The sequence below is a fragment of the Pseudochaenichthys georgianus genome, chromosome 14 (assembly GCF_902827115.2).
Source record: "Pseudochaenichthys georgianus chromosome 14, fPseGeo1.2, whole genome shotgun sequence".
NCBI classification, from domain to species: domain Eukaryota; kingdom Metazoa; phylum Chordata; class Actinopteri; order Perciformes; family Channichthyidae; genus Pseudochaenichthys; species Pseudochaenichthys georgianus.
The window spans coordinates 40,666,807-40,681,487 of NC_047516.1; the positions used below are offsets into that span (position 1 = coordinate 40,666,807).

General features: G+C 40.5%; 1 protein-coding gene across 8 annotated transcripts in view; it reads left to right on the forward strand.

Annotated features, from left to right (window-relative positions):
• Positions 1-14,681, forward strand: part of amot (angiomotin) — a 120,551-nt gene that overhangs the window by 90,497 nt on the left and 15,373 nt on the right. For all 8 annotated transcript variants that reach the window (XM_071205531.1, XM_034099531.2, XM_034099532.2 and 5 more), the window contains 3 exons: positions 7,699-7,848; positions 9,474-9,670; positions 10,208-10,336. In XM_071205531.1, coding sequence (XP_071061632.1) covers positions 7,699-7,848; positions 9,474-9,670; positions 10,208-10,336 — 476 coding nt within the window. The remainder of the gene's footprint in view (positions 1-7,698; positions 7,849-9,473; positions 9,671-10,207; positions 10,337-14,681) is intronic.

Consider the following 14,681-nt stretch of genomic DNA (forward strand, 5'->3'; position numbering starts at 1 on the left):
GAGCATGAACGAGTCCACTCAGGGTTCAAAGCTCTGTTCTCACCGTCCACTTTCCTCTTCTTGGAGAGCGCCATGTGTGATTATGTGTCTCTCCCTGTCTGCCGCTAACTCGCCTGTTCACTCTCCTCTCCATCTTCTCTCTAGCCTCATCCCAATACCCCTCCTCGACTCCTCCTTTCCCTCACTCGCGTATTTTCCTTGCGTCTTAGCTCCGCCTCCGTAAGATGCGAGGGAGAGACACGAGAAGGAGACGCGAGGACAGAGGAGTCCTCAGGTATTCATTGGGATGTCCTCGTTCACTCAAACGTCACTCTGATACGACGTCTGTTAATGATGCCATGTGCACAGCTGTATCCCCTCTCATCGGGCTGAACTGAAGAACCTTTAGAACCGGCCCATTTGTAGTTAAATATTTAAATGAATGAATCTTTCTCTTGTTAGTCAAGGAATTCAATGTATGATGGTTGGTCCTGCTTTTGTGTTCCGTTTTGGTGTAAAATGTAGCCTACATTTAAATAAAAATATAATTATAGTAACGTGAACGCCTTTACTCTGAAAATGTGTGTCCCCACATTCACCAAAAACCCACATTAACAAATAATTTAACTCCTGAATATCTTAACACAAAACAATACAAATAATTGTTATTTATCAAGATCTAGCCATTTATGAAATAGCTTTCTTATTCGCTATGTTTTAGTGACATTCAAGATCATTAAACATGACTTAAATTGTTAGTATAACCTTAAGAAATGAATTGCACATAATGGGGCTTTTATACGCGAGTAGTGAAAACACTTCCGCTAGTCTGCTCGCGTGTATCCTCTCTTTCGTCTCCTCTCTCACCCCTCCTCGACTCCTCCGTGTGCATTTCAGCTATTGGGACGTCCTTCGAAATGGCGTGTCTTGATCGATTTCCGGGTCAAGTCCCGGAGGAGTCGAGGAGGGGTATTGGGATGAGGCTTTCGTCGTGCTCTCATCTCTTCTTCTGTGTTTCTCTCCCTGTATCGCTCACTCGTCTCTTTCGCCCCCTGTCAGAGGCGGTTAAAATAGAATCACCCCGTCAAAATTGAAATCCCCTATTAATGTATTGATTATAGGTCCGGGTCCGTATAGGTCGGCGTCCGGATCCGGACCGCGGTCTGCCTGTTGCCAACCCCTGATTTAGAAGATGTACAGCAGGTTCCATTGGTAATCTCAAACCTATTAAATCTTTAAGGGTACTAATAACCTTCCTCCAAAAGTGTAATACTCCTGGACACTTATGTTGTATGGGAGTAAGAAAGAGCCAATGGGTCCCTGGTGACAAAATGAACAATTGGTCAGGTACCAATCCAATTCTGTGTCTAATTATTGGTGTTAGATATGCTCCATGACAACATTTCAGGTTTTTTGAAGCACCCGTAACATTAGCCCAAATTGCATCCCAATCCAATTATTGTCCTTCTTAAAACTATATGTCTGGTTTACTGTCCTATAGTTTACATTGGAATGATTTCAAACCTGTTTTATCCCAATCATTATAAAGGAGTGCCTTGGAAATATGTGTTTACATAAATTGTGATCAAACCGTTTGAGACCCACTGAGATAACTTAGACTAAAGTGAACTATCTAAACCCTCAGAGTCCTTTTACCTCACTGAGCTCTAGTTATCAGCCTCAGTCTGACTGGAGAGGACTCTCCCTCCACATCATTGTAGAAACATCTTCTTCTTCCGTTAGAGCAGCTAGCACCAGATGCTAATAACAACAGCGCCGGTTCCAGTGCACCCTCCCTTTCTCCCTCCCTCACTCGCACTTTGGCTGTGAGCTGCGGGCGCCAGATAAGCCAACATCCCCCATTTTCATCACTTGCAGCGCCCATCGTACAGGGCGAATGAAAAGTGTAACCGGGATGAAAAGGGTGTTACATTTACTTAATTATGAATGTTGTTACATCAAGGCCGAAAATTAGGATGAGCAGCAACGGTCAAAACATTTGTGTTCCCTCCCAGAGCTGTCAGCGCAGCACCTCCACAGATCTGGCGCCCTAGGCGAACATGGTTACGCTGTAGGAAGTGTAGGTACAACGCTACATTTCCCGCCCCTTCGCAGTCATACAGTAAGCTACGGAGAGCGGATAGAAACATTTCCTCAGGCATCGAAAAGCGGAACCGAAATTCACATTTCTAAAAGATGCCGTTTGGAATCGAAACGTTGGAACCGGTTCTCGGTACCCAACCCTATAGATAAACGAAACTATTTGTTTGGGAGCACTTTGCACCCAACTCAGAATAGGATGTTCTTTCAAATCTGACCCCCAGGGGACCCCATAGGCTTTACAGGCAGACCTTATTCTAAAGTAAAACAAGAGAGACTGTTGATCAATATTATATTGAGACCAGTTTTTGAAAGTCATGAATACAATTTTCCCCATTAATGTCCTGAAGAGTTTTAATACCTTTATCCTCCCCAGCTTTGTTGTTAAATGGTTTGCCCCAGTCAATAGGTTATGATTGTTCCATAATGGAGATGACCTACACCACACACTCTTAAAGTTTAGGAATTTCCCTGCTGCTCTGAACACTTTAATCATATAAGTTAAAATTGGACCGTAGAGTAAATCACATGTTTCGGTAGATATACCTGAAAAGAGAAAGTAATCTTATCGGCGCTATTAAGTCTTGTTCCATATTCTTCTAAGATGACATTTTATCCTCATTTACCTTGTTCTCTCTATATAGCTGAGATATCTTAATATGAATGCCCAATGATATAGTTTCAAATGTGGGCATGCCAATCGCCCATCTGATCTTCTATACTGAAGAGCTGACCATGTTATACTGGGTCGTACCATTCCAGATATAGCCTCGTAGTAAAGAATCTAGTTGTTGCCAGTATCCTGTTGGAGGTGCTCGAGGGATCATTGAGCTTACCAAATGTATGCGGGGCAATATGTTCATTTTAACAACCGATAAACGGGCTGGGACTGATGCTGGAAGGTGTTTCCATCTTGTAATATCTTCTTCTATTTTCTTCAAAACTAAAGAGTAATTTGTTTTAGCTATAGACGATAAGGAAGTAAATAGAGGACCTCATTTGAAACATTGGTCTGGGGTGGGAGGGACACCTCACTTTGGCCTATGTTAAGAAGCATCAGCGTTGATTTTGATAGGTTCATCTTGTATCCCGAAAGCTGCCCAAACTGCTCCAATACTTCTAAGACACAGGGGCGGGTTCGCTGAACATCTGCCATACAGTCTAATGTATCGTCTGCATATAGTGATATAGAATGTGACGTTCCACCTATTGTGATGGGGGAAATCTGAGGGCAATTCCTAATGAATTGTGCCAGAGGTTCGACGGATACATTGAAAATTAAAGGAGACAGAGGGTCTCCTTGCCTTGTACCCCGTTTTATGTCAAATAAGTCGGAGAAGCTTCCGCCCGCGCATACTCGAGCTGTAGGATTCCCATACAATGTTTGAATCATGTTTATAAAAGTATCTCCAAATTTAAATTCTTTCAGAACCCTCCACAGATATGGCCATTCCACGCGATCAAACGCCTTTTCAGCATCTAAAAACAAAAGGCCACAGGCAGGTGGAATTGTATGTGTTGCGCCAAGAATGTGCAGGAGTCTGCGGATATTATTAGATGCGAGCCGCCCTTTAATAAAGCCTGTTTGATCGGGGATTATTAATTTCCCAACAAGTCTCAAGTCTAATAGCTAAGACCTTGAACATTTTTTTGAGGTCAGCATTTATCAGTGATATTGGGCGATAGCTAGAACATTCAAAGGGATCCTTTCCAGGTTTGGGTATAACCGTAATCAGAGCCGTATTTAAGTCGTTGTGGAACATACCCTTATTGGTAGCATAATTAAGTGTTTCTAACCATACCGGTCCAATAATATCCCAACATGTTAAATAGAGTTCCACAGGTATGCCATCTATACCCGGCGTACGGCCCTTATTTGTAGCTTTGGCAGCTTTATATAGCTCCTCCAGCGTGATAGGTGACTCCAGTGTGTTGGTGTCATCAAATGATAATGTAGGGAGGCCTAATCCGCTAATTTTTTTGGCAAAGTCTTCGTCAGAAGGAACTGAGCTACTTGAATACAGTTCTTTAAAGTAAGTTTGAAATGTTTCATTTATCTCCTCTGTAGAAGATGCTGTTCCGCGTTTATTACATCTGATTGCTGGTATGGTCCTTGTAGCCTCTTGTTGTTTTAAAGTTAATGCCAAAAGGTGGCTTGGTCTGTTTTGGTGTCCTTTGATAAGCAGGCAGTCATATAATTAGCTAGAACTAGCTAGATCTGATGGATTTAAACATAAACGCGAGTGAAGTCTAATCTGACAGGAGAGAGAGATCAGCTGCTGCTGACGGAGATACAACGCAGCTCTACATGATCACCTGCAGCGGTGAGCGGAGAAAAACACACACTAAGAGTTAGAACATCACACTTAGCTATTTGATCTACTCGAACTAGCTAAACTAGTTATACATATGTTTATTCTTTACTGTCGGGTCACTTATTACAGGTTCTTCAGCGAGCTGCCTGAGCCTGATACTGACGGGCTGTCAGGAGAGGGAGAGGAAAAGAGAGCACCCTGTTTATTTTTCCCATTTTATTATCCAGAATTTGTAAACTTTTGAATGAAGTAGTTAATCTACTATTAGTTTGTTTAAATGTATTACTTATTTTGTTTTTTTCATTAACATAAAATACATCTCATGTACCCCCTGCAGTACTCCAACTTACCCCTAGGGGTCCGCGTACCCCCATTTGAGAACCACTGGTGTAATGGATACTGCCCTGAGTGACAGACTTTTTCCCCACTCATAAAAAAGGCGTATTCGTCGTGTGACTGCATGTTTTATCTTCTTTATCACCTTTATACCTTACTACAATGTATCAGCTAGTTATTGCAGGATAACACATACTTAGTGGAAATGTATCAACTATACTTAAACTAATGCACATCTTTTAAACATTAATGCTAAAAGTCACCATTCAGCTATTCAAATATTCAGCGTTCTCTGCATGTTCAGCAACAAATGTATGCAGCTTACAGCATTCGCACACATTTTCAGCAAGAAATGCCTTTTCTAGTCATCTTAATCTCCTTCTACCACCACAAATGTGACCCGCTCTATCGAAATCAGTCGGAAGTCTCAACGGCTCATTTCAAAATAAACGTGGATTTACGTAAAAAACAATTTGTTCGGTGTTCGGGTGTTTTGTTTGATTTTAAACAAACAAAGTCTTGGCTTTCAGAATATGAAACTTTTATTTCCAAAATCACACGATAAATACATTTTTGAAGCTTGTAAAGGGACGAAGACAAGCACCTCTCACTCGCAATCTGCTCTTCCAGCAGCGCCGCCCCCCCCTCCCTCCGGCTGACATTATGAATGTAAGAGTATAGTAATCATAGATAACACGGCAGGGTCCGTTACAGTTTGTTTTCATCTGATTTCAATTAAACAAAGTCTTGGCTTTCAGAATATTAAACTTGTTTCGGCAAATTCAGATAATAAATACAACTTTGAAGCTTCGGCATAATTGCAAGCGGAGAACGGAGTAACTTGACGTCACAGCAGGCATAACAACAGCCGGTGTTTCTCCTGAGGGTTTTCCCCGGGAAACAAACAATACACACAAACGCAAAATTACACAAACACACACACACACACACACACCCACACACACACACACACACACACACACACACACACACACACACACACACACACACACACACACACACACACACACACACACACACACACACACACACACACACACACACACACACACACACACACACACACACACACACACACACATTTACACACACACTCACGAGCTTCCCCTCCAAAGGAAAATATCTTCCCTCCGTAGTATTTTGATCATTTGCTAATAACCAATCAGATCGATGGATTCCAGAGAAGAGAAAACTTTGAAGGCCTTTCTCTCAAAATGATGACTCGGTGACAGTCATTATATAATGTGACATATTTCGCTTACTATTTGGAGTACAAAGACAATCCTGATATCATTAGAAAGCTAGGAATATCCTCTTTCCAACAGTGTATACAACTCAAAATGTGTCTTCGGGTCAATGCGACTGATTTCGATAGAGCAGGTCACAAATGTTGGCATGCTACTCGTCCGGCAGCGTTGACACAAAACACACAAAAACCACATAAAAAAGTGCGGAATGGCCAGGATTGGGTTGCTATGTCTTTTATAAGAGATTTGCTTCGCCGTCTTGATGCACATCGCAGAAAACTGTGATCATTTGCCCCATTGGACTGAATGGGAAATCCATTTGAACAGAGCTCAAAAACACCCCACTTTTACCCCATACAGATTCCACATACTTTAACGTATAACAAATATTACAAGTTTTAACGGTTCTCGAGACTATGGACTTTATTTAAACTAATTTAAATCCAGTGGTAATCTAAAGATGTTCACAAACGATGCAGGAATGTGGTACAAGAATCCAAAAATCTAATAGATAAACAGTTAAAATAGTCAGCTAAAACTGAGCTAAAATTCATGGGTCAAAGTCAAAAGACAAAGTCAACTGTAGTGTCAATCTTCCAGTTTTTGTGTACAGAGATCGAAATACTGTTTCCCACAATCCCGAATAAAAACAATGTATATAGAATATAAAATATAAAAATATGTGTGCAAATATGTATGTATATACATGTTCTTTGTTGTACCTTGACAATACAACTAATGCTATTAATACTTACTCAGCGGGGGTAATGTTAGCATTGTGACACACAACCAAGTTTCAGTCACAGTCAACATTTCTCGGAATGTTCTAGTTTTCTCATAGTGCATTATGTTTCTGATGGCAGTGGAGACTGTTGGGACTGAACCATAAATACAATCTTCTGCTGTAGGTGTCTTTTGGCAGGACTTCTTATATCGAAGTAAACTTTGCTAAGACTTGGTTAACTCCTTAATAAAAAGTAATAGCAGAAAATGAAGAAAACTTTTGACTGGCTGTGGCTACCAAATGTAAACGAGAGCTTAAGCAGTTTCTTCACAAAGTAATGCAGTTTTATTTGGTTAAATAAGGCAGAATATTTATCAGTTTAAATTTTACTTGATTTACTGTACTTCAATAGCTAAGATCAACGAATAAAACCTAAAGCTTTATACATATCAATTTAGACGTCTTCCCGTTGTGTCAACATATACAACAGTACAATGTGTCTGTGATGAGTAAATAGAAGCTCTAGTCTGCTTCTTATTTTACTGAAGTCAAATTAAATGTTGCAGATCAAAGATAAAAAAGCAATCTGTTTTTACCATTAAATGCCAACTGAATTATGAATGTGCGTTTTAAATATTGTACGCATTCAAGTCAAGATCAACTATGTACGGCTTTTCAATTGATGTACGATACTGGTTAAGACTAAGCTGATCACTAGTTGTTTTTAACTATTGTATCATTTGTAACTGTGGTTCCCATTGATGTGCCATGTGTCTTCAATACAAATATTAAAAAATAAATCCAACTGAAGCACTACCACTAAGAAAGCTTCTGAGGTTACCTCATCTTGGAGTCCTCATTTCTTGACACAACATGTTATAAACATGTGGAGTAGGCTTTGTTAAGGATACATGGCAGATCAGAAGACAGTGATGTAAATATGGTCTTTCCTCTCTTTCTCTCTGTCTATGCACAGCTAAAGAAGAAGCAGGTCTATGTTGAGAAGGTGGAGAGGATGCAGCAGGCTCTGGCTCAGCTCCAGGCAGCCTGTGAGAAAAGAGAACAACTCGAGCATCGACTTCGAACGAGACTGGAGCGAGAGCTGGAGTCGCTACGCATGCAGCAGGTAATTGCCATGCCGGTGGAAAGAAGAGGCCCTGCATAATTACGACAAATGATTACATTATTTTAAGTCTGGGCCAAAAGTATAGAAGTATAAATCAATTTGTTTGTATTTATTTATTTTTTCTCCCAACATGGTTTGAGTTTCAAGGGCTGTTAAAGAACGTTATGCTTCATATAAAATGTAATGTTAAACTGTAATAATGAACCTTTGAAATATAAATTACATTTGACATGTGGAAACTGCATGTGAGCGCTTAAGCGGTCTGTCCGTCAGCGGTGTAAACAGCAGAAGCTCTGGGAAGGATGCTTAATGTGTGTGTGAACAGCGCACACACAGAGCATTTAGTTCATGTATTCTCTCTCTCTCTCATAATAACTTACATCTCAAACAGTTTGTGGATGTGCACATAAGTTGTAATGCCAACAATAACTAACAAATGATAAGTGAAAAAACTAAAGCATTTATATTTAAAATGTTAATGAATATTACAAACCAATAAATACATCACAGCAAACGGAAACACCGACAAATATCGGCAAAAAAAAACACCTCCGCCATTACGCACTGATCGACGAATTAAAGCTTTTAAGTCTCTTTTTCAGAGGTCAACATTATTATAAACTTAACACAAAAAGTAAGGAAATATGTGTTTGGTAGATTATTTATTTGTTGTAACAATGCTTCTTGGCAAATAATGTTATACCGTTGGAAAGCCTGTTTATCGCAACTTCAATCTTCCAATTTACCAAACACAACCAAACAAGCGGTTGTCAGAGGAGATGTATCACATTTCTCATGGGCGCAACCCACACACTCTGCTCTGCTGCCCATCCCACAAATGCATGTTCCTCACTAATGTGGCCCCATTTGTAAGGTAAGAAAACAGGCTTTCCAACCGTATAAGATTTATTGCTGAGAAGAATTGTTACAACAAATAAATAATCTACCAAACACAGATTTCCCTATTTTTTGTGTTGTATAAATATATTAAGACCAATAATATAAACTTAAGGCTCCCTGACTCACTGCCTCTGTTTTCCTCCAAGTCTGAGAAAGGAACACACGTTGTCGGGGACGATTAAGCTCTATGTTTTGCATTGATGCCGCATTCGGGAAGCTGCGCTCCGATGGCGTGGATACGAAGTCCACTTGTTTCCTGCGGAGTTTGCATGTCACCTTGTGGGGCTCGTCCTTTACACGCATCAGACTTTGGATTCTCAATGACCAGCCACAGCTCTGAAGGAAGTCCGAGGGGTCTTCCAGCAGAGCACACGCAGCGCGGATGGAGCTTCTTTTCTTCTTTTATTTGTTTTCCTTTGACTAATGGACTAATGAAAAATGTGTCGAATAATACTTTGTTTAAGCTAACTAATGTTTTGTCTATTTGGGGACAGCCCTAATGGATTTACAAATGACCGTAGACAATCAATTGAAATCTAAATCTATAGATACAATGTGAATACATTCAGGTAGTATGAATCAGTGTTGTGAAAAACACACATACAAAATAATGTTTGGCCATATCAGCAAATGACTACAGTTGAAAGACAAGATAGCTATCAATATTTTGAAGTGCCTCTTCTGTCTCCCTCATTATTTCTGCTTCCCCTGTTTGTCCCTCCAAGCGTCAGGGAGCCACTCAAAGCAGTGGAGCAGTATCATCAGAGTACAACGCCACAGCGCTGATGGAGCACCTGAGGGAGAAGGAAGAGCGCATCCTGGCTCTGGAGGCCGATATGACCAAATGGGAGCAGAAGTACTTGGAGGAGAGCGTGATGAGGCAGTTTGCCCTTGATGCTGCTGCTTCTGTGGCCACTCAGAGGTATATGTGCAAGACAGTTGTTGACATTTCCTCTCATATGACCAAGGTTAGTTTATTTTTAATGCAGAGGAAAAACTAAATGCAAGTTGTAGTCCCTTTGTGCTCAACAAGATAGGATGAGGAGTCTTACAACCTTAGAAAAGTAGCTATTCTGTATGGCAGCGGAAACAGTATCGCTTGCCAGATGGCACTAAGTTGAACTGACTGGCAGGCTCCTTACCTTTTTATGTCAGCTTTAATCGGGGGTGCATAGGCCTCCTTTCCTGGGCTGTGCACAACCCATGTCAGTTTGTAATGTTTACAGTCAGGATGCTTTCTTAAATTTAGCTTTCCTATTATTTAAGTTGGTTGTTCTTAAAGTGCGTGTCTTTGCCTCCTGTCAATTATTGTAATGTGGCCGAGGACAGTGGTGTTGATTGCAAACTTGACGACAGAATGCTCGTCATGACGGTCCTTAAAAGGTCAGCAATAAAGTGTGAAGTGCTGCTACTTTTGAAGCCTGAAATGATCTAATGGAGGCTCCGTCCTGTTTGGCAGGGACACAGCTGCATCAGTGATCGGCCATTCTCCCAGCAGCAGCTATGACACGTCAGTAGAGGCTCGAATCCAGAAGGAAGAAGAAGAGATTCTGATGGCCAATCGCCGCTGTTTGGATATGGAAAGCAGGTAAAGCATCTCCACATACATGCAGTCTTCCTGAGAGATAGATATGTATGTATAAATGCATGGAGTGAAACACCTAGTAAAAACTCCTTAACTCAAGAAGGTAACATGATCCCAGTAACACTCTTTTATCAACATTAACGCACTAATGCTCTTCATTAATCTGGGAACATCAACACATGAAAAAAAACACATTACCAAGTTCCACCCCAAATTCCTCAAGTTATTCAGGCACAGTTATTTTAAAACTAATTGCACTGCAGTGCGAAGACAGCAGGGGAGTTATCAAGCAGCCACCACTACCTAGGTGTAACGGCACTACTGCACTTGTTCGCTTTCGGTGTGGTGAAAACCGAGGAAAGGCATTTTCCTTCAGCAAACACTAGCCAGGTTGCACAGTGGTAGAACATACAGGGTCACCACTTTAGGAACAGATAGTGCTCGCAATTTATTATCTTTATTTATCCAGGTGTATCCCATTGAGATCATTATCTCTTTTTCAAGGAAGACCTGCTAAATATGAGAATATGGACATATTCTCTAGGACAGGGGTGCCCAACCTTTTTTGAACCGAGAGCTACTTTTAAAGTCTACCAGTCCAAATAGAGAGGCGTAGCTATTACTGCCTACTACCAGGTAAATACACACTTCTACTTGAATAAAACTGACCTTTGTACGATGAATACTTCATAAAATACTGCAGATCCTTTATCTTACCTCTTTCTAATCTACACACATACAAGTATTTAACTGAAGTTACACAACAGTGTTGTTGATACAGAGTTGGAGTTTATTCACACGTCACTACAGTGGGTAATGCTTTCAAGAAACATTGAACAGTGCTGCCTCATATGACACAGGGACAAAGAAAAGACTCTGAACCCTTTCTTTGCCATTATATACAAATAGTGTTGCAACAAAAGTATAAATTAGGCTTACTAATAAGACAACTCAGATCTGAAGCTACACAGGAATCTGCTGCCAAAGTGCAATAAAAAAGACTAAATTAATAGAATCAAACCCTTTTTTTGTTGCATTTTAGTAGAGTATAAAAAGAAATGCCTTTAAAATAGGATGCAAGAAACACTAGTTCCTTAACCTGAATTGATAATAGACTATAATCAATTTAAACAGAACAGACCTTAATGTTTGGATTCTTATACCATTTTGTGCAATAATTATAATGAATAAGTTCAAACAAAATAAAACTTACAGCTGATTAATAACGGTATCTACACTGAACAAAAATATAAATGCAACACTTTTGTTTTTGCTCCCATTTTTCATGAGATGAACTCAAAGATCTAAAACATTTTCTATATATACAAAATAACGATTTCTCTCAAATATTGTTCACAAATCTGAAAACATCTGTGATAGTGAGCACTTTTCCTTTGCTCACAGGTGTGGCATATCAAGATGCTGATTAGACAGCATGATTATTGCACAGGTGTGCCTTAGGCTGGCCACAATAAAAGGCCACTCTGAAATGTTCAGTTTTATCACACAGCACAATGCCACAGATGTCACCAGTTTTGAGGGAGTGTGCAATTGGCATGCTGACAGCAGGAATGTCCACCAGAGCTGTTGCCCGTGAATTGAATGTTCATTTCTCTACCATAAGCCGTCTCCAAAGGCGTTTCAGAGAATTTGGCAGTACATCCAACCGGCCTCACAACTGCAGACCACGTGTAACCACACTAGCCCAGGACCTCCACATCCAGCATGTTCACCTCCAAGATCGTCTGAGACCAGCCACTCGGACAGCTGCTGCAACAATGGGTTTGCATAACCAAAGACCAGGCATGAGAATCACTCACCTTTCGGCGAAATTCGCCGTTTTTAATCCAAAATAGGTAGTTTGTGTGATTCATGTAGATCTGCAATACAAATATTTTTGGGGTATGGGGTCTGGGACCCGGAGTAATCTGCGGCCGCGAGTTGTTATGTGCCATCATGACACGCATGGTGTTCTTTTTTTATATATTATAATTCAGCGCGAGCTGTTTGCTCGAGTCTTCCTGCCTGTCAGCTCTGCTGCTCCGCGATGATGCTCTAACTTCAGCAGCTACGGGTGCGCTCGTTAATATTAACTGTGCGGTCCGGAGTCACTGTGGCACAGACTGGACCGCTGATGAACAGCTGTTAGAACGGGCCGTTCAGGTGTTCAGAGCAGAGCTCCCTGTCGGAGCGCAGAGCGTGATGTGCACTGACAAGTTTTTCTGTCGCAATATTATCGTTGAGCTAGCTAGCTAGCATACATTGTCACTATCTGCTAACGTTAGCTTTAGCCTTCGTTTTCTAATAGTTTTTTTTTCATAGGCGATAAACGGAGGTGGTATAAGTATAGATCTTGTACTTGAGTAAAAGTAGAAGCACTCAGATCTTATACTTGATTAAAAGCAGAAATACTCTCAGATCTTGTACTTGAGTAAAAGTAGAAGTCCTCAGATCTTGTACTTGAGTAAAAGTAGAAGTACCAGAGTGTAGGAATAGGAATACTCTGTTAGTAAAAGTACTGCATTCAAAATGTTCCTCAAGTAAAAGTAGAAAAGTATTCTCATCAAAATATAGTGAAAGTAGCGACAGTAAAAGTAGTCGTTGTGCAGATTGGTCCATTTCAGAATAATATATATGATATGTTTTATAATGATTGATCATGAAAGTGTTCTCAAAGCTGGTGAAGGTGCAGCTAGTCTGAATGGCTTTGTAGACTGCAGGGTAGCTGGTGGATTTACTCCAGGTGGAACTAAAGTCTGATTCAACACTTGATTATATTTCACATCATTCATCCAGATCTGTGAAGTAACTAAAGGTATTAAATACATGTAGTGGAGTAAAAGTACACCATTTACCTATGAACTGTAGAGGAGAAGAAGAACAAAGTAGCAAAACATTGAAATACTTAAATAAAGTACAAGTATCTCAAAATTGTACCCAAGTATAGTACTTGAGTTTATGAATTTAGTTACTTTACACCAGATGCCATAAAGATAGAAAGACTCAGCCTTGCACAGAGGCATGACAATAGATTTTCAAAATGCTCAACAGTGCTGCCAAAATTATAAACTGACTGCTACGAGATGTGACTCTTTACCATTTCTGTTATTATTAACACTGCTGCTTTAGTTGTTTTGAAATCCTCTGTTATTCCTCATTTTAAAGCCGATATTCCGTGGGGTCGGGGGGCTCGGGTCCTTGTCACCTTTTCCATACCTGATGAGTTTGCATCCCTGATAATATTTAGTAAGGAGGCCATAATATGTTTGACTCATGGCTGAAGTTAAGTTTCTCGAGCTCTCCCCAGGTTGGCCAAAAAATGCATCTCAAAATGCATCAGATTGATGCTTTAAAATATGGAATATTCAAAATGTTCTTCCGGGGGAGCATGCCCCCGGACCCCCCTAGAGGGATAATATCCTTCTCACCTTTTTCACCCCTGACCCGTTTTCATGCCTGCCAAAGACTTTCTGCACAAACTGTCAGAAACGGTCTCAGGGAAGCTCATCTGCATGCTCGTCGTCCTCATCGGGGTCTCGACCTGACTCCGGTTCGTCGTCGTAACCGACTTGAGTGGGCAAATACTCACATTCGATGGCGTCTGGCACGTTGGAGAGGTGTTCTCTTCACGGATGAATCCCGGTTTTCACTGTTCAGGGTAGGGATGCCAGCGATTATTCGATTATTCGAATATTCGTTACAGTCTCCATAATCGAATATTATTTTTAAAAATCGATTTTATTTATATATATTTTTTTATTATTATTTTTTTTTATTATTATTATTTATGTATTTTTTTTTTTTTCTGGCTTAGTTTCAACCAAAATATATATAAATATATATATGCTAATAATAGTAATAGTATTAATAATTGTAAATGGCCATTGGTCACACCACCAGTTTGTTTTACTGTAAACTTGGAGGAAGCCTGCGAGCAGAGCAGACTGCTGCTGCAGCAGCTACACACCGACCCCACCCCCACCTCTCCCTCACACGTGCGACTAAAGATGAACAAAGCGGCAGGTAAAAAGAGTTCCTCCTCGTGGAACTACTTCGAACATACAAGTCCAAAGGAAGTTAAATGCAAGCTCTGCGAAAAGACGTTGGTCTATCACAACTCAACCTCAACAATGCGTTCGCATTTGAGTGCGAAGCACGCCAAAGAGGTTACAGAGAAAGACGCAGCACAGCTGGCCATTACCAACTTCACTTCAAGGCCACGTCGTTGTGATGACATACATGCTTGTTTGTTGGTTGTACTGTTAAACATGTTCTAGTAAAGAAAACAGCAAAATTCCTCTTGTCTGATTTTTTTTTTTTCCTTTTTTTCCCGCGAATAATCGATTAT